Source organism: Cyprinodon variegatus, unplaced genomic scaffold (genome assembly GCF_000732505.1).
Source record: "Cyprinodon variegatus isolate N-32 unplaced genomic scaffold, C_variegatus-1.0 Scaffold770, whole genome shotgun sequence".
Classification (NCBI taxonomy): Eukaryota; Metazoa; Chordata; class Actinopteri; order Cyprinodontiformes; family Cyprinodontidae; genus Cyprinodon; species Cyprinodon variegatus.
Window position 1 is genome coordinate 36,573 of NW_015151223.1, and position 21,309 is coordinate 57,881.

Below are 21,309 nucleotides of genomic sequence, written 5' to 3' on the forward strand. Positions count from 1 at the left end.
AAAGATGTATTGGGGCCCTAAGCGCTCCTAATCTCCCTGTTAAGAAAATAAATAAACGATTACTTAGAGAGAGCCTAATCTTTAACAGTATGCTGAGAATTTCAAGCTTTTTAATTTTGTTTTTATCCTGAAAGATCCATGAACTCTTGATGCAGTATATTAATTATCAATCAACTTAAATTAGCCTATAATGCCACCCCAAGCACTTGTATGTGTACCGTTAAAAACTCCAAATGGACCTAAACTACTATTATGAAGTCTACCTATAAAATAGTAAACTTCTAAATTTATATAATTGGGATCACTGACTTGCATAAAAAAAATTAAATGGCTGAGATAATATAAGATGCACATCTATCAAAGTGTGTATCTTATATTATCCATCCTTTTTCCATCACGCCTATCCCTGCTGGGGTCACGAGGGGTGCTGGTGCCTATCTCCAGCTGTCTACGAGCGAAATGCGGGATCCATCCTGGACAGGTCACCAGTCCATCGCAGGACGACACAGAGACAAACAGGACAAACAAAAATTCACGCACACATATTTACACGGTCCATGTTTTTGGAGAGGATGCCGAAGTAAACTCACGCATGCTCAGGGAGAACATGCAAACTCTACTCACGGGCTGGGAATCGAACCCAGGACTTTCTTGCTACAAGGCAGCAGTGCTACCCACTGCTGCACTGAGCAGCAATCTTTTATCATCCATAAACCCGAATACTCAAAGCTGAAGGGCTTATGCATTTTTTGGCCATCTGAGATCTGCATCCCATTTATTTTCGCCCCAAATACTGTTTTGTGTTTAAAGAACTCACACCAGCAGCAAAAATAGATCAGTGATAATGTAGAAAATCATTTAAAGTCTAATTTCCTTAAAATTACAAAGGCATGCATTTATTTTTATTTTTTTTGGCAGCCCAACCTTAAAGGCTGCCAAAAATAGGCATTGTCATAGTTTTAACCCCATGATCTCACACATGCAAAACTCTAACCTGTAGCTCAGAATGCATGTGTGAATTAGTAGAAAATGTTAGCCTTTTAAAGTGTGATAGATGACTTCCTGGTTGTTGGTACAGTTCCTTCATAGCATGCAGATAAATCCATGTTTTGGAATGGGGGGTCAAGATATTTTAATAATTAAGTAATACAATTTTAATTTGTGTAGATCTTCTAAATTGTGCTTGTATTTAACATTACTATATTTTTACTTAAAAAAAAGAAATGTTTATTTAGCTTTACATTTTTATGGGAGGCATCTTCATGGAATGGGAGACACATTCCCACTCTGGGACAACTAACCATTCAGGCTGATTTAGTGAGGCCATCCAAGCAGGTTTTGGATAGTGTTAGGAAGCTGGAATACCTTGAAAAAACTCAACCATGCACAAGGAGAATATGCAAAGATTCTGCAGAAAAACAAGTGGAATCATTCTTTCTCATTGCATTGGTAACAACTGCAAAACTTTGTTGTCCATCAATGCAAATAGGATTCATGTTAAGTCTCACTAAAGTATGTTTCAAACTAATTAAATCATGAAAAAATTAAACTTTTGGGCTAATTGTCTCAAAATGTATTAGAAAAACTTCACTCCAAAGAACATTGTTAGACTACGATGGGGAAACCAAATCGTTTGTGAGTTTGAATTGGAAGGTCAGGTTGCAGGGTCCCAACATCGGTACGGAGGGTCAAAGGGCAACTAAGACCCTAGACACCTGTCAATTCACCCCTTTTATCATTGCAAATGTTTTGGTTGTTTGCCTCCGTTGTGTGTGAAAAGGAGTTCCTGAAACTCATTTTCTCTAATCTACCTATTGGCTGCTAAAAGGAGATGCGTTTACATGATTCAAACCACTACCCAGGAATACGCTCAGAGTTGTTTGGTTTTCGCATGAATCATGAACTCCCATATTTCATTAGAAATAATCACCCTTATATGGGATTCTGAGACAAAGTCAGTAAAAATATGGCACAAAGGAAATTATGATTTCATGATTATTTATCTCAAATTAAGCCAAATAATTAACAAACATCACAAATAAACTGATTTTTTATGCTTAAGAACAAAACATGTTATGGGAAATGTATTTAAACATGTCACCTGAAAAGCATAAATTATATCCTGGTCTATAATGAGATTAGATATGTATTTGAGTTCAAACTTAGTGGTATTTTATGGATTAATTTGAATTCAGTCCATCATGTTTGGAAATAATTGTCCAAAGTCTACCTTGTCTCTCGTCTGCCGAACATGATCTGTGGTACCAAACGCAGGAACAGAAATGATGCACAGAATTAGAAGCAATTTTTCCAGTTTTTTTTATTGACTTATTTAGCTAGTCACAGTTTTAAACTACTATACTACACACATTTACATAGAGCTGATAGCAAATCATGTCAAAGGTTTGAGATTACGCTGCACAAAATAAAAGATTTATTAGAATTATTCCACACATAACTTTGTTACCTGAGGAATATAATGAATAAAAATAACAAGAGTAGTCTAATATTCTTTGATTAAATACATCTATACATTAATGTGTATTCTTATTGAGCTTCAACTAGCATCTCCAACAAGAAAAATGGGATTGATGCACATTTTAAACAAAAACCCAGTCATCTATGGGACTAAACCCGTTTGTGTCATGATCTATTGATCTGGATTTTTGGTTCCGTTCAAGTTTAATCTGGTTTACTTTTCATTTAAACTTTGATTCAAGTCATTCTGTGTTTTCTAAGTCGCTAGTTTCATTTCCATATAGTGTCATCTAAGTTCTTTTAAGTTATATTTAAGCACCGTTGTATTTCCTGGTTACTCTTTGTCGCCCCCTTGTGCCTCCCTCCTTTCCCCCTAGCTCCCTTCTAGCTACTGCTGTCCACACCTGCTCCCAATCATTTGATCATTCCATTCACTGTTCTCTCTGCCATATATTCTCCTCCTCTGCAGTTACTATTTGCTGGATTCTCTTCATTCCCTCCTGAAGCTCTGCATTCCCCTTTGTTCTGGTTACTGTGTTTTCCTGGGTAGTTAATTCTGGATTTATGCTTCTATTGCCACCAGAACAAGAAACCACCTCAGCCTTCATCTCTGCATTTGGGTCTTCTTCAAACCTGCACCCAACTTGACAGTTTGGTTCATCTGTGATGGTTAAGCATTCTCGTGTCGTATATATCTGTTCTTATAGTTTAATGTGGTGTCACAATGTATAAATTACAACCCTTAATTACCAAAAGTTTTCAGTCTATCTAGCATTCAGGCTTCTCCCCAAAAATATGCAAGACTTGGCCACTTTTAAATTTGAAGAAATTAATAAAAAAACAGAATTGTTGCAATGAGAAAATAGAAATTACTTCATCCAATTCATCATTTTAATCAATGATGATCCAGTTTGATAAGTTCTGTTTTAAGCCCTTTCCTGTGAAATTTGCTTTTTGTGTGAGAAAGCAGCCATATTTGGTTTTATATTTCCTATTAGCAGTTTTTTTGGGGAAATAGGCTGCTTATCTTATCTGCAGATATAGCTTTAATTGTATATTAAAAAGCTAAACTAATGTTATTTGTTGTAACATGGAAAACAGCCACAAAACATCTTCTTGAAAGGGTTGCTTTTATCTGAAGCCAGGGCTCTTTCCAGCTTGAAGGTGCCCTCCTGAACGGTCACCTCCACGCTCTGGACGTTTTTCTCAATGTTTTCCACTCCTGCTCCCTGCTCCTCAACAAGCACAGCCACGTCCAAGAAGAGCTCTTGGATCCCCTCGATTCTCTTCTCCAGCTCCAGCAGCTCTCTGTGTCTGTTCTCAATGTTCATGAGGGCAGAGCTGGTGCTTTTCCCCCTTTCATGGATGCTGAAGACGCACACCTCCTCACCTTCTATTATCTCCTCCAGCTCCTTCTCGCTGACCTCCCTCCCCACCACGTCCATCTGCCTCTGGATGTGGCGTTTACAAGCCTCCCTGTGGCTCATCTCCACATCATTGTAGCTGAACATTACCTCCCGCAGAGCATTGCTCAGATAGTGGTACTGCGTTCGAGCTATGCGAGCCGTAGGGTCAGAGGAGCCGCGCTGGGCCTCCAGCTCACCTCGGAGACCGTTCATCATGTGCAACTGCTGCAGCACTGCTTCTCCTCTGCGCTTTATGTCCGCTCCGATTGCGTTGGAGTTCCTCTTATTGGCAGCAGGATAAGAAGTCTTGTTTAATGTCTGGTAGTTGACCTCCTTCAGCTCACTGATGTCATTCTGGATCTGCTGGATTTCCAGACGTATTCCCTGGGCCTCCTTCAGGATCCCATCTAGATCCGGGTTCGAGTCTGCTTCATGTTCTGGTAGGCCTGTCAGCTCCACAGTGCTGAAGCCTTCAGAATCAGTCTGGGCTTTATTCAGGTGTCCCAGTCTGTCTCTCATGGCTAAAAGAAACAAAGGAAAGGTTAGATCTGTTTATCTGGGAGGAACCACATGATAAACACAGCTGTGCTTCCTACAGAGACTTACAAAAACTTTACTATTTTGGTCATGGAATTAAAAACCTTATATTTTTCAAATATCTCTTGATTCACATCATGTCCCCACTGGTTGGAAAGTCTAGATGATTATCAATGTTAACAAAAGCAACTAAATGACCTTAGACCTGTTGCACTAACATCTGTTTATGAAACTTCCTGAAAAAAATGGTTAAAACTATTATTCTCAAGTATATGGAAGGGGGAAATGTTCTGCTGCAATATGCATACCGAGCTGTGAAAGATGAAAGAGGATACTAACCTTTTCATTTGCACTCGGAAGACCTCAAGCCCATGTTAGTCTTTTATTCGATTTATTGATTTTTCATCCACGTTTAATACTATACAACCACACTTCTCTATTCAGATGCTTTAAATACATTTAATCTGCTAGATTTTAGCAGTCTTTGTTAATAAACACCTGTCAGATGATGTTTCTTACACAAATTCTCGCAAAATGCAAAATGGTCGAGGGTATGAAAGATATTAGTAGCTGATGTTTTGCACGGTATCTAACTTCTGACAATTTTTTTCATAGCTGACGAAGAAATAAAACCATCTTTTATCAGCTAAATCTTCCACCGTATCTGTCTGAACTGATAGTAAACAGGAAGTGGACTCTAAAAACATTTTTTTTTTCTTTTTGACGCAGCTAAAGACTGATAGGAGGGCTGTGTGTGTTTGAGCTAATGGATTTGCATGCTGCAGATCTTTACTTCATACTATTCCACAGGGAGTTAGAGCAGCTGTGAAAAATGAAACTTTTGAAATACGTTTTATTTCATACTAAACAGGAAGTTTTTTAAACAAGCAAAACAGTATGTGAGCTTAGTCCTTGTCTAGGTCGGCTGGTCTGTTGTTTTAGACGTTAAATAGAGATCTGCAGCGCCTTCTGGAATACAAAAAGGTTAATCAAATACTACCTGCCTTTTATTAACAGGATTTTAGTGAAAAAGAAACATTCACAACATTTGAGATTTCTTTTCAGAGGCCTCACCTCAACAGCAATAAGAAAAATAGGTAAAAGAATCCAAGTGGTCTGAACAGATTTTTAGCAAAGCGACTACTGATTATCTTGATTCACCTCCTACTGTTGATCTCAAAAGATGCAGGTTTTGTTTATTTTTTGGAAAATATACATCCCTTGAAGTTTTCCACATTTAATCACAGTTTTAACATTTTAATTCATTTTTGGGGATTTTTTTATTAGAAAGATTAACTTTCTGTTCCTTGGGTCATAACTTCTGTCAAGTCAATAGAACTAGAGGGCCAGGTGTGTTTTTGTGTATTTTTTATTTTTTTACTTGCTTCAGAAAATATAATCATGTGATATTTTATCTAAATATTACATGCATCAATGTATTTAATCTGTCTGAATAAATGTAGGGTCTCCAAGATGCTGCCTTGGGACCGATTTTGTTTGGCACCCAACTAGAATTTGAGTCAATGTGTCTTTGAAAATGCTTGCTGTGTTTTAACTTTTTAATACACGGATTAAAAGCAGATTTTGGTGCAAAAAGTCAGCATTGGAGTAAAGTTTGTTGGATAGATATGGTGCTTTTTACTTACGAATAAAAAGATGAGCGCTGTGTATTTTACATAAAATGTTCACTCGTAGGACGTTATTTGAACTTCTTTGTGATTATCTCAATCTGGTTGCTTTAACTACCTGATCGGGGGGGCTTTTTCCACGGTGCAATTCATTTTAATTTTCTGTAGCAAAAGATTTTTGAATGACTTTTAGGATTTCTTACAAAGGAAAATCTAAAAAAAAAAGTTTGGCAAGCATTTGTAATCAGAAACCCAGCTTTAGAGTCACTTCTAAGAAAAAGGTGGTTTGGCATGACCCTGCCACTACCATGTTTAACTGTGGGGATACTGGAGGTAATGTGCAGAGTTTTATTTCTTCTGCAGTTGTGCATGTAAGCCAAAAAGGTTCTTCTTGGTTTAATCTGTGATCCATAAATATTTCCTTCTCTTCCCCGTTTTTCAAAGGAAAGCCAGATTTTTCTTTTTAAACCATGAAAAGTGAAGACCTTCTACACAACCTAATCCTATTTTAACCCTTCCTCAGTTAAATTACTGACCTACTCCCCAAAGTACTCTAAAATACCAAAGCTTAGAGTGGCAATCAGAAAAAGTACATTTTATTCCCACATACAGTACCTACAGCAGGTAAAGGTAAGCAGTGGGCAGCTTTTAAATACCACACCCTCTGCGTCTGCTATATCAATCCATCTTAGATGGATGTTCTTGATCCAGCAGGACATTTCTCAAGACTCACCAGACAAGTTCCACAGCAAAAAAAGGATAGACCAATAGGAACACAGCTTGTAATCACATCTGAAGGAAACCATCATACTTTAAATCAAACTATTTACAGTGAAAATAAACAGTAAATAGTCTAAGTCATGTTGGTTTCTTCCTCCATAAAAGATCAAATATTCCTTTCTTTCTGATGTTTTATTAATAGTGAGTTAAATAAATGTCCTCATGTTTAGGGCCTTCAATTTATTGCTGTATTAGAAGAAATCAGATGCAACCATAATGACAGAATATTTCATCCCTTACTTGAACCGATGTAAGTTTTCTGTCGATAACTTGCAGTTGTTTCCTTGTGCTCCCTTATTGATCCCGATCGTGTAAATAGGATTTAGTTCCAGCCAGTGCTGCGATGGCTCTGGCAGCTCGCGATGACTTCAGTAAAATGTTAACCATCATCACTGATACACCTGTCTTAGAGGAATGGCCCTTAGAAACAAAACTTTCTGCATTCCTCAGGTGTCACATGTAGAGACAGTAAAATGAAGCCCAGCCTCTCTAGGATTTTATCACAAACATGATTGACGTCGTGATAATCTACATTCTTCTCTTTAGCTGTCAGTACGTGAACTCTTCCAGGATGTACATTTCAGTTTTTGTTTTATTTGCAGGTTTCAACAGAGCTTGAATCTGGATCTAAAGGCGTTTTAGGAAAAGAAAACAGGAAGTATTATCTCCTCAAAAGATGTGACTTAAATGTTCAAACATAAGAAGTAATAAAGTTTTGTTTCCATCTCACACAAACCTTGAGGATGGACTAAACTAAACCCTAATGCACGTTAGCTCTCCCATTGCTCACTATGAATCTGTCCAAGAAGACAAAAAAGCTGAAATAGAAACAAACGGGGGAAACTAGAACAAGGTTCTGTTGGGTGTGTAGGAGGCAGTGTGATATAGTTATTTCCAAACAAAGCCTTTTGGATCCGCATGATTAGCAATTTCCACCGCCCCGTATGAGTCTGAGTCACACCCCGCTTGTCTCACTGAGGGGATTTTTACTGCAGAGTCACTCAGCCTGTGCTGTAGACACTCTGTTGTTGCTTGCCTGCCTCCGGGTTCCTATGAAGAGGTGAACAGCATGAATGAAAACCACTGCTAGTTGAGGATTCCCCTCCAAACCACAGCAAAAGCAGCTAATCATTTAGTTTCCTCTCCTGTTCCACTTACCTGCCCCAGAGATGGTGTATTTAAAACTATTGGCACGCCTTGAGAATATCTTTGTGTCATTTGTAAACGTAAAGTTTGTATGGAAAGGAAATGATTCTCAGTGTTTTTCTTTTACAAATTAAATAAAATAGGAGGGGAGGGCATCTCTATTCTATCTCTATTCTAACTGATTGAATACTTTATAGAACGGCTTTTTAGCTGCAGCTCTTGTGAAGCAAGTCTCAGATTTCTACAGTGTTAAATGTTTGCTTGTGATTTTGTTTTTCTTTATAAAATATTTCAGTCAGAATGGATGCCAAGCATCTGTCAGTTTTAAAACTTTAAAACCTCTTAGAAATTTGCAGTTGAATCCAGGTCTGGATTTTGACAGGGCCGTTCTCATACAGTTTCCACCTTATAGAGTCGTCTGCATGTAGGTCACTAGATTCAGCTGTGCTCTCCTCTGACTAGATGACTTTCTTCCAAATGTTGTCTCCTACTTACATTTTTTTAAACTGAAAATAGGACTTCTCATGGCTTTTGTCAACAGGTTCTTACTTCTTGCATCTCCTTTAAAATAGAGACATCTGAGGAGTCCATGCCTGTCAGCTGACTCTCCCATCTGAGCTGCCTCTAGTGGTAACATGATGTTGTGAAGATGGAAAAAAAAGCACTAAGACAGTAAGATATTACCACCCAGAGCCCAGACCGTTGCACTTTGTTTTTGTTTTGTTTTTTGTACATAGACAAAAACACTACATTTTGCTCTCATATGTCCACAGAACCTTTCTACACAACTGCTGCTGAAGAACCTTCAGAGGAACCATGGGAAAACCAACCAAGTATCAATCAACTGATCTCTGTGCTTTTTTACAGGCCAGGAAATGGCTTATAAACAAACGCTGCTTTGAATTTCACACACTTTTTTTTTTTGCTTTGCATGATAATATTTTTTCATTGGACTTTTGCAAAAAAAAAAAAAAAAAAAAACCTTTATACTGAGATTAAATCACACAAATAAGGACTCTAGCGTCTGGCAGCAATTGCTTGCTTTGGATTTTCTGTTAAGGATACAGTAGAAAAGGCATGGAAAGACAATTTATGACTTGATTTAATGTCAAGCATGATTTGTGCTATAAGTTTAACACATTTCAACATTAGAGCTTCATAAAGTTTAATGAAAGTGAAAAACAAATGTAGTGAAAACAGGACAAGAAATAACAGCTACAACCACTAGAGGGCGACAAAGTCATTTATTTACATCCAGAAACACAGCTGTACAGTAAAAGTTCTGTCAATTTACATTATAAATTAAAGGAGCTTCATTATTTTTGAAGCTGTGATGTAAGAGTGCAAACTTTAAATAAATAATCAATTTCTACTATTGGATTAGAACTATTACACCTACATCAAATGAAATATTTTAACGTTCATCCAAACAAGTGATCTTTGATTTCTTCACTGTAAAACCTGACAAGTTAACCTAACTCAAATGATTTGGGGAAACCGATTGCACCAATTGATTTAAGTTATGCAACTCAAATTGTTTTAGTGTTTTTAATCAATTAATTGGAGCCTAATGAACCCAACACAATTATAATAAGATAACTGAAATAAATGATGTTTATTTACTAATTTTATTTAGTATGAGTTGACTTAAACCATTTGATTTTCTTGTACCAAAATGCTGTATTTATTCATACTTGTTTTAAAAGTGTTCCTTGTTTTTGTTTAATCCTGATACTCTCTACCTTCATGTCCAAACTCTGCCCGACAAAACATTCGAGTGAAATGTCTAAATTGTGTTTTCTCCGCTCAGTCATCTGGTTCTGATTTCTCCTAAATCAGTAAACTGAGTTTCAGGCTTCTTTGGGCTTCTTTGATCACCAGTCATGATGTTCACATGTGAACAGCCCCAAAAAAAGTCAAACAACCTCTCTCTGCCCTCCTTCCTGCTTGTTAGGTGTTTACTTCGATCAGAGTCAATGGAATACCGAGTAGAAGTTTTCTGAGAACAAAACCAAAAATACACCCTAAACTAAATGATGGATATCTTCTGGATTCAATGCCAAATGTAATTCTCCTCTGAGTCGACCATTTACCAATCTGAGATTTCCATTACATCTAGCCAAAATGACCTTTTCAAAGTTTTAGCTTTCTTTTTTTTTCAAAAAAGAGTTGATTACTTGATCTGAGAGATGTTAAACATGTCAGACAAGGAACCTACTGCTGTGTTAAAGATAAATTTAAGTTCTTAGTTTTGACTGATTGCCTTTTCTACACACCTACTGCTCCATTAATATATTTAGTGTCATTTTCTGGTTTTTCCTGCAGACTTTACAATAGAGTCATGATAATTTCAAAACTCTGCTGACATTTACATCTTTTAATGTTATTTCATGGAGTCACTCTTATGTCTTAAAGGGAATCAGCCTCTAGATCAGAATCGTAATCTCACGCTGGAATAACCAGGTACGGAGCACATTTATGCACATGCAGAACGGCTCTGCTCAGACCCCCTGTGTTTTTTTTATTATTTTTATCGAATTACGTTTCGTCAGGCCACAGCAGTTAGGCCACTGTTCTGAATGGAGAAAACATCAGCTGGTTCCAGTTAACCAGAGTTGTGACTCTAATTATTCAACCTATTAACTCGGTAATGAGTTTCACATAACAGCATCAGGGTCTTGGAGCATCTGATCAAATTAACATGAATGCCTGTCATGGGTTTGGAGATGTTTCCCTCTGATTTCTGAAGTTTTCCCTTAGCTGTGCTCCGGTGATACAGTCACTGTTGTTTCAGGCTGACCTGTGCTCACTCTTATGTTTGCTGGGCATTATTCTCTACTCCTATAGCACAGATCCAATATAGATCAATAGCAATTTGCCCAAAATGGTGTAATTAAACATATGCAATTTGATATTTGTAATATTTTAAATAATAATGTTACATAAGAGTGAGCAGTTAAATATCTGTCTCGCATTGCTTTGAAATGTTATTTCAATTCAAAAATTGGAGAAAAGACTAATAATCGAATCTAATTTTACTAACAGACATAAAGAATGGAATATTCCTAAACTAATCACCCAGTATTTGATCCTGGGTGATTAGTCATCCAGTCGACATAATGTGTTTGCATGCTCTAAGAGTCAGAAATGTAAATTGAATTAGATATTTTTTATGGTGAATGTTGTTCAGTACATATTTAAAGTGATTTAATATCATGATTTCCTTTGAAGTAGCATTTTTTCATTTAATCTAAACTTAAAGTTGTGCAAAGATTATCTTTGCCCTCAAACATACAGAAAGTAATGATCTCAAAACATCAAAAGTGTTTTTTTGTCCATTGAATTAGGAAGCAAGGTGATCCTTTTCAGGTTTGAATTTCATTTGGAGAAGTTATATAGCCTACAGCAACCTACCAAAGTATTTAGACCCACCGGTTTTCCTTTCTTTCATGTTTGAACCATAAACTTCTGAATGTTTTCAACCATTTATACTGATAGAAATGGGAAAACTAAGATTACACATTTTCATCCAGCCTTCTTACTCTGATACTCCAGTTTAATTTAATTAAAATAACTATCTTAAAATCTAATACAGGTAATGCCGTTTTATTTCAGTAAGAAGACAATCCAAAGTGCTTAATAAAAGTAGCACAATAAATATAAGTGCGGAAGAAAAGGATGAACAAAAATAATTAAATAGATTATGTTTTATTTGAATAAAATAAATCAGTAAAACTTAAAAATGTATATATTTCTTTATCTTGAATTTTTTTAAATTCAAGGTTTCAGCCTTTCGGCAGTTCTCTGAGGCTTGGTTTGAGATGTAGTGAAGCATAAGAACTAATATATATAAAACATATAATATAATATATATAACTATATATGATTTTTTAACAATTTATTCGTATGATACAGCTGCAAATAAATGTTTGAACTGTCTATCAGCTAGAATTCTGACCCTCAAAGACCTGTTAGTCTGGCTTCAAAATGTCGACCTTCCCTCCATTTATTATCCTAAATTAGATGCACCTGTTTGAGGTCGTTAGGCACATAAAGCCCCCAGGTCACCCCATACAATCAGTGAGAATCAAACTACTAACATGGCCAAGATCAAAGCTGTCCAAAAAAACACTAGAGACAAAATTATACACCTCCACAAGCCTGGAAAGAGCTATAGGGAAATTGCCAAGCAGCTTGGAGAAAAAAGGAGCAATCATTAGAAAATGGAAGAAGCTGAACATGACTGTAAATCTGCCTCGGACTGGGGCTCAATGCAAGGTCTCCCCTAGTGGAGTCTCAATGATCCTAGGAAAAATGAGAAATCAGCCCAGAACTACATGGGAGGAGCTGGACAATGATCTGAAAAGAGCTGAGACCACCGTTTCCAAGGTTACTGTTGGTTAGAAATCATGCATGGCAAGGAGGGTTCCCCTGCTTAAACCAACACATGTCAAGGCTCGTCTAAAGTTTGCCAGTGAACATTTGGATGATCCAGACGAGTCAAGAGAGTCATGTGGTCAGATGAGACCAAAATAGAACTTTTTGATCATAATACCATAATGGAATAATTCCTTAATTCAACCGTGTTTGGAGGAAGAAGAATGATGAGCACCAAAGAACACTATCCCTACAGTGAAGCATGGGGGTGGCAGCATCATGCTTTGGGGGTGTTTTTCTGCACACGTGACAGGGCGACTGCACTGTATTAAGGAGAGGATGACCGGCTCCAGATTTTTCGGAACAACCTCCTTTCCTCAGTTACAGCATTGAAGATGGATCGAGGTTGGATCTTCCAACATGATCAGAAGACCCAATGACCCGAAAAACACATCCAGGATAACCAAGGAATGGCTCTGGAAAAAGTTCTGGCATGGCCTAGCCAGTCTCCAGACCTAAACCCAAGAGAGAATCTTTGGAGGGAGCTCAAACTCCATGTTTCTCAACAGCCCAGAAACATGATTGGTCTTATTTTCATCACTGTACAACTAGCAAAAAGTCTGTAATGTATTTAAATAGTTAAGGCTGAACTCTGTTATACAGAGAACCAGTGGAAGGATTTTAAAACTGGGATGAAGTGCTCCATTTTCTAAGTTCTAGTGAGGTTGCTTGCAGCAGTATTGTGGATCAGCTGCAACCTTTTAAGAAATCATTTTTATTATAGATAAACTTATGGAGGATTTTTTAAATATATTTGTTATTTAATCCTGGAGACGTTTGTCAAGCGACCGAAGACCGACTTTTGTCTTTATTTGCTTAAGAAGGTTGGGGATTGAATCCATCATTAAAGATTTCCGCCTTGATACGCTGTTTCTAGCCGCAGTGACATGCTGTGTGCTGACTGTTGATAGATTATCCTTTTGATCCAAAAATAATAACCCGGCTTTTGTTTTTTTTTTCTTACTAACAAAGTCCTCGTGTCTGATTTAATCTTGGCAGCTGCTCTATAAAAGGTTTAAAGAGTTTGTTGAAGAACAGTAGGGGACAAACAGCATCATGAGGGCCAAGATCACAGCAGACAGGACAGGGATAAGGAAGCAAAGGCATTTAAAACACGTTATATGCATATCCAAACAAAAAAAACATTTCATTCATCTCAGATTTAAAAAAGATGCTCGGAGTTGCTCTACATGAGCTGTAGTTACAGAGCTATACGCATGAATAGGCGTTAATGTCAAGGCTCAGAACAGAGGACCCAGTATTCAAGGCAGACCGACAGACTGATAACTTAAAAGGGTTTATTACATTATTAAATAGCATTACGTAGTAGCGGCTAGGATGTCTAGGGCTTGAACCTCTGCAGAAAGGAAATACAGGTTAGTGACCTCAATAATCTGGTGGAGAAAGATTATGATTGTGAGTCACTAACCTGGTTTACTAGTTCAGTCCAAGCCCAGAGAATGAGGTAGGACCCAACTGGTCGGCTGACGACAGACACGACGGGCGCCGCTCTTAGAGTCCCAGATGCTGTAGCTCTGGAGAATGGAAAACAAGCAGGAGACCAGATCCGGGCAGATGAAGGAAGGCAGGATAATCCAGAGGGCGACGCCAAACACGGTGCCGAGCACGTGTTCAGGAACAAAGAGGTTCTAGAGGAAAATCCAGGTCGGTGACAAGAAACAAACAAACAAACAAAAAAGAATCCAGCATCAGTCCATAGACAGTTCAGGCAAACAGATCAGACGGGAACCGGCAGGCTCAGTGATTGAGAAGCAGAAAAGGAAATCAGAAATACTAAGGTAACGACTTCCAACCGGGGCTCCAGAATAGTCAGCCCTGATGACTGGAAACAGGCAGGTTAAATAGAAGCAGGAGCAGGTGGATTAGATGAACAGTAACGAGAAACCGAGCGAAGTTAGGTAGGTGAATGAAATGAGTAATTTACCCGGTCATCAGCGCCAAGATCATCACAGTTAAGCTTTCTGGTATGCATATAGTCAGAGCTTAAATACAATGGTTGAAATCAAAGCATATTGATGTGCTAGATGGTCCGGACTGACGGTTCTGACCCATATTCAGTTGGCCATCCAGTCTAATTGCGCTTGAGCAATTTTGCAAAAGAAGTGGACAAAATAATTCAGTATCTAATTATATCTGCTTAGGTGGTAGGATGTCACCTCAAATGTATTACTACCTTGTGTTGGTTTATCACATGGAATCTGAAGTTTGTTGATGGAAACTGGCATAAATTTTAAGTTGTATAAATATTTTTTCTTTACAAGTCAGTATCCTAATATAGACAGCATATACAGTCCACAGAACCTCGGATTCTAAAGATACCCGGAAAGACGGGTCAAGGTGTATAATCTGTGAGCGTGTGAGTAAACTATTTAAAGCTTTAAGGATATAAAGAAATATATAGTTTAATTTTTCTTACGCGGATTTGAAAATTCTACAGGAAGCTGGCTGAAGTTTTACGTTTTATTGCAATGCATCAGTCCTAGAAGTTTTAGGTCGCAGCCTGTAAGTTAATGATATGCTTGAATAAGTAATTTTTCAAGACAAACTTTCCAAGATCCAGCGAAACTGCAATCGAATAAAAACGGCCTCCAAGAACAGAGAATAAATGTGTTTTAAAACATTCTATAATAAATTAAAATGTTAAGTTCCAATAACATGTCAGACTGTTTTGGTTTTGTTTACGCTGCTCTTGATATACAGTATTTTGCCCACATGCCTCATTGCAATCTCTAAATCACATTATATATTTTTGGCTGAACAGTTTAACCAGTCAGTTGATTTCCATTTGTCAGAGAAAAACTTTCCATGTTTAAAATTACTCGCTCATTAGTTTAAGATACTTTGCAAACATGTTAAACATTGTTACTAGACGTTTGGCCAAGAGTTTTGCATATTTGTTTTATTGGCTATATGGGAATATTGTAATCTTACATGTTTTGTTTACATTAGATTTAAGTGGAATATCATAGATATATTTTTAAATATGTCTGAGCAGAATCTGTTAAAATAAACTTCTCTAAATCATTGATTAGGATGCATTTTATTTTATTATTTTACCATGTATTTAACAGCCTAACCAGCTGAATCATTTCAGTATGATATAACTGCACGCAGACAACACATGATACCTCCTGATGTCTTGTGCATGAAGCTTCTAATGCTCTCTGAAATCAAATCAAGCACATCGTCCAAAGAGTCACAACTAGACATAACTTGTAACAATCAATCATGTTCGTTCCATAACAGTCACAACAGATGGAGCCTTTTTACCTCATTCCTCCCATATAGAGCTCCAAGGACATGTAGGGATATGACATGTGGTTTGGCTGAATAATCTTTAAGGTGATCTCAATATTGATATCAGCGAGGGTGGAGAGCTAAGCTATAAAAGCTACTTTTGGAAATATGTTCTAAAGCATTTAACAGATTTCCCAAACTACTATTTATATCCATCAGTATGTGTACCAGTATTTCCAACTAATTGAAATGGAAACCTTTTAGTTAGAGGTCCTCCTCAGGTAAAACTACACAATTACCAGAGGTTTGGCAAGAACCCTCAGACATACATTTCAGATTCTTATGACAATGCAACTTTAAAACTGCAGTGCAAGAATGGCTTTTTGTAGCATGAACAAGACAAAGACTGTGGTCGAGGTGCATGCATCATGCCTGCAAGATCCCTGGGATAAGTCCTAAGAACTAATAGGACTAACTTGAGAATGCAGAAACCCTTTATAGAATAAAACAGCAGATGAAAGTAGCGTAATATAACCTTATTATTGAACTAGTAGGTGCAAAGAATGTTTTATCTATGAATTTTATCTAAAGAAATCTGATTTTTTTTTATTTTTAACAAAACATTTATTTAACAATGATTTATCAACAAACAGTTAAAAAACTCAGGACATCATTATAGTAGCAGCTTGTTATATTTTAGCTCTCCTGAGTCAGAAATGGTGCACAACACATTATTAAAACCCCACAGTTGTAAAAAAAAAACAACCTTCAAATCCCCAGTGGCTCTGTGGAAGCAAAACTCCAGCCTTAACCTGGCTTTGATGTTACACCTCCACAGAGCCACCGCATCGAGCTGAGGTCTTTCCTGCAGTTTGTCTCTTCGAGTCAGGTAGATAGCCATTTTGGCTTCAGAGATTAAATAATTAAAAATTGTGGATTTGAAAGCAGTGGCTTGGTTGAAATGTACACCATTGATAAAATCGGAATGGGTAAAAACCACACTAAAAAGGCTAAAAACGTTCATTAAAAAATTGAAAAAACCAGTCAGTCGTACACAATCCATAAAAACGTGAAACACACTCAGGCAAACTGCAAAAAGGACATTTGTTTAAAACCTCAGGACTGATGACAGATTGAAACGAGTTTGAAGCAATGGCGCCGGGAAGTATCCTCCATTGAAGGTCACCAGTCCGTTTTTTGATGGGAGGCTTGTACAGAGTCCTCCACTGAGGTTTTTGTCCTCTGAACTTGCTCGCCCAGACGTTTGTTTGCCTGTTGTGGAGAGTTCTCTTGCTTAGAACTTTTGTGCACGTACGTACGTTTGCAAATACACCAAATTAACCAAAACATTTACAATCTGAAGAACTAAAGAGATAATAATTAAGAGAGATACTCAACTGTATTGGTCATTGCAACTTTACAGTGTTGGTTCTAGACCAAATTTACCGGGGGGCGGGGCAAGATAGGGAAGGTGTTTTTTTGTGGGAGCATAGAAATATAACATAGAACAAAAAAAAAGGAATACTTCATAATAAAATTAGTGAGAAGCAGAACCAAAGATTCCCTTGCAACTCCAGCAATAGCAAGTAAAAAGTAAGGGAGCCCTGATTCATCAGCCCTGATTTGATTGATTTTGGGAGATCGGTGCTGAGATGTGAAACCCATCTCAACCCTCCATTTTATTTACTTCTGAAAAGCTTATATTCAGACACTGTCAATGCTCTAAACCTTTCATTTATATTTGAGAGGAATAATTTTTGCAGTTGAAACACTTTTTTGTTTCATGTATTGTTATTTTATTCTTGCAATAAGAGGAGATTGAAAAATTCAAGGTGTGTTCTGGTCTTATAACAACAATTAAAGAAAATAAAGAAAATATAAAACTGGAATCAACATGTCCGGCTTTTTAAAGCCTGGTTATCAGTCAAAAAACTGCAATCACCGCTATAGCTGTCATCCTTTCTTTGTTCATTTTTAAATTATTGTTGAAATAAAACTGTAAACGTTAAAAAAACTAAAACAGGTCCAAGGGACTAATCTTTTACAGTTTCTTTATCTGTGCATATAATTATGAAGAATGTATTTAATATTCTGTCTTCAGTACAGGGGCCCGTAAAGGTTCTAAAGGGGCACTGGCCCACGCGGGCCCCTGTCTAAAACCTGTAAAGGAAAGTTTACACCTTTAAGCTTTCTCTCCCCGATTCTTTCCTGAGAAGAGATCACTCAAGACAAACTCTATAAATAAAACTTCATATTCTATATGAATTAAATAACCAGGAGACATGACAACACATTTTTATAGAAATTGTAATCTTACTCAGACTAGAGAATTTGCTTAAGCTTAGAGAAGGCAGTGCTTACCAACCACCTCGCTTGTCGTTAAAGGCCCTGTATCACAGTTAAAGAAGCATTTTATACAACTCCAGTCTGCAACATCATGTCTTGCACGTCTGTAAATGAGACATCTATGGCTCCAAGTATCTCAAAATATTACTCCAAGATTACTCCAATAAATACACAGAGAACTTGTTCTGAAGAATAATCCTCTCTGTCTGTGGCTCCATTTTATTCCCAAATCTCTATTATGTACATAATGAATACGATGACTGTATATCCTGGCAGAGGAACAGTCCTAATTAGATAAACTACTTGGGAAAACATTAGTTTTGACATGTAACAGGCAAATAATGTAAGGATTTCCGAAGCAGCTTCTTCCCCACCGCCGTCAGACAGCTGAATGTTGAAAAAACTAAATCATGCCACAGACTCTGCATGAAACTGACCATATCAATGCATTTTTTGCAACGTTTACATTTGATCACTGCTGCACTTTAAGAAAATGGAAATGTCATGAGAGCTTTAAAAAATGAAATTTCATTTTATATAAACTCTGCCTATACAAAATGACAATAAATGTAGTGAAAGTCTAAGTTTAAGCGACTCAAACATCATCAATAAAAATAATGCTAACAAGCCACCAAGGAAAATGTACATTATAAGGAATGTTGTTTTCTGCATTTAAGCCATCAGGGAGCAGTGGGTAGCTTTCAGCACCAGGGGGAGCAATCTAAGGTTTAAGGGTGATGCTTTGGGATTCAGAGCAAAAGTCCGTCCATCCATCCATCCATCCATCCATCCATCCATCCATCCATCCATCCATCCATCCATCCATCCATCCATCCATCATCCATCCATTTTCTTTACAGGCTTAATCCCAAGTGGGGTTGAGAGGGGTGCTGGTGCCTATCTCCAGCTGTCTACGGGCGAGAGGCAGGGTCCACCCTGGACAGGTCGCCAGTCCATCACAGACTTGCAATGCCATAGTTGAAAAAAAAACAAAAAAAAAAACATAAATGTTAAAGGAACAGTACACCCAAAACATGATTAGCCTTCATTTTCTACTCACCCCCATGCTGAACAACACTCTGGAGTACTTTTTTGATATCTCAAATGCATCTGGAGATCTGGGAGGCTTCTTGCTGTCTGCTGACATTCAAATAATGGAGGTCTATGGCGCCCGAGGCAGAAAGATCCATAAAAGTCCACAAAAAACGTGTCAATATTCCTCCATACTGCTCGTCCAATGTATTCCAAGTGTCCTGAGTGGGTAGCGTCCATAATTTACTCGAAACGAAGTCATTTAAAATGTTTTTAGAGCATAAACAGTAGTGTATAGGATTTCCTAAAAGCGCGTTCACGAGTCTATGGAAACCGCGGCAGACCAAACCAGATGAAAGTGCGCATTCAGCTCGGCAAAGAACTCATGCTCTTCCTCAACACTGAAGTCCTCAGACATTTTTCTTTCGTTGTTTCTTTCTTTGCACAGGTAAACAGCACATTTCTTCTTCTACGCTTGCATTATCGGCAGAGCAGACGCTGAATGCGCACTTTCATCTGGTTTGGTCTGCCGCGGTTTCCGTAGACTCGTGAACGCGCTTTTAGGAAATCCTATACACTACTGTTTATGCTCTAAAAACATTCTAAATGACTTCGTTTCGAGTAAATTATGGATGCTACCCACTCAGGACACTTGGAATACATTGGACGAGCAGTATGGAGGAATATTGACACGTTTTTTGTGGACTTTTATGGACCTTTCTGCCTCGGGCTAATCATGTTTTGGGTGTACTATTCCTTTAACCTACGTCAGGGTCCATAGTGCCAAGAGGCCTTATGGCCTTCAGAGTAGCTCAGCAGTTTAATGGAAGAAGATTTTAAGGCAATGCAGCTTCTTTCACGTCACATTTTAGAGTGAATGGATAGACTTTATACAGCACCTTTTTAATTGTACTGAACCTTCAAACAGCTCTCCACAAGAGCCACATTCAGTCAGTTACATTCACACAACAAAAAGCAGAATGGTTAGCAAATTTGGTTTAGAAGTGCCATCTCCGTCTGCTCTTCCCTTTGGCATCAAAGCCACATCCTTAGAAATTGTAAGACGACTATTCTTCCCACTGAGTCAGTTGACCACAGATCTAATACAAAGTTTCACTTGCAGTGCTGCAAAGCATACAATGGAGATGTGTTTCCTGGAGGGATGAATCATGCCTCTGTCTGGTAATACAGGGTCAGTACAAATCAGCGTTAGGTAGTTGCCAAGGTAACAGCACTTGCCTAATTTATTGTGCCAAGACCAAACTTTGATGTGGAAAGAAATTGATGGAGTTTGGATCTACCCTTGGTTTGAGTGAAAGGGAATCAGCACATTAAGACATTCTAGAACGTTTCATGCTTCCAGCTTTATGGGAACAGTTTAGAGATGGTGAATTTCTGTGCAAAAGTGTCCAAAGCATGGTCCATAAAAACGCAGATAAAGGCATGGGATAAAAAAAAAACATCTGTCTGGTCTCCACATAATCCTGACCTTTGAGATGAATCGTTCAACAGACCTTTTCATATATATGTTATATAATATGTATATACAAGTTTCTTTTAAATTTTTTGAAAGAGCTTTTGAGATCCTCAAAGTTTCAGTGCATCATCCTTTGCACATTTCTGTGTACATTAAATTCTTACATTAACATATTTCTATAAAATGCCATGCTCTGCAGAGGGATGTAGCTGCTGCCTTTGCTTCATACTATCCTGTTTTACGACTTGTTGGTTGGACTTTAACCCTCTATTCTGAGTTGGGAGCTGTGAGTAGATTGAGCGGCATGATCAACTCGTAGATCAGAGAACAAAAGGATGATCTGTAAGAGGTTTTAGAGACTATGATGTGTTCCAATAGAACAAGGCGTATAAGTGCCACAGATATGCAGATATGACCAATCAGAGTGTAGAATAAAAAACAAAGAACAAAAGAGCTTGTCAGGATGCTGGTTGAAGCTGGTATGGAAGTATAATTATCCTGTATCATCATGGGCTAGAAATTCACCCATGTCTGCAAAAGCACAAAGCCAAGGAGTTTCAACGTATATTCCAATAAATACTGAAAAAAAATAAAAATAGAACCAATACAAAAAGATTGGTGGAGTTCAAACACTTTTTTGGTTGGTTTTAGGGTGTATCTATAGCTATATGTCTGACAAGATACAGAAAGATAAAGGTAGTATTTTCTTTCTTTCTTCCTTTTTTTTTTTTTTTTTTTTTTTTGATATTTGCACTTTTAATTGAAAATATTTTTTCCCGTACAA

General features: G+C 37.6%; 1 protein-coding gene across 1 annotated transcript; it reads right to left on the minus strand.

Annotated features, from left to right (window-relative positions):
• Positions 1 to 3,513: 3,513 nt before the first annotated feature.
• On the minus strand, positions 3,514 to 7,209 carry LOC107098338 (syntaxin-11-like). Its single transcript, XM_015395970.1, has 2 exons — positions 7,070 to 7,209; positions 3,514 to 4,405 (listed from the first exon to the last, which is right to left on the minus strand). Exon 2 carries the CDS (start codon positions 4,401 to 4,403, stop codon positions 3,555 to 3,557), a length of 849 nt encoding a protein of 282 aa, XP_015251456.1. The 5' UTR covers positions 4,404 to 4,405; positions 7,070 to 7,209; the 3' UTR covers positions 3,514 to 3,554.
• Positions 7,210 to 21,309: the final 14,100 nt, after the last annotated feature.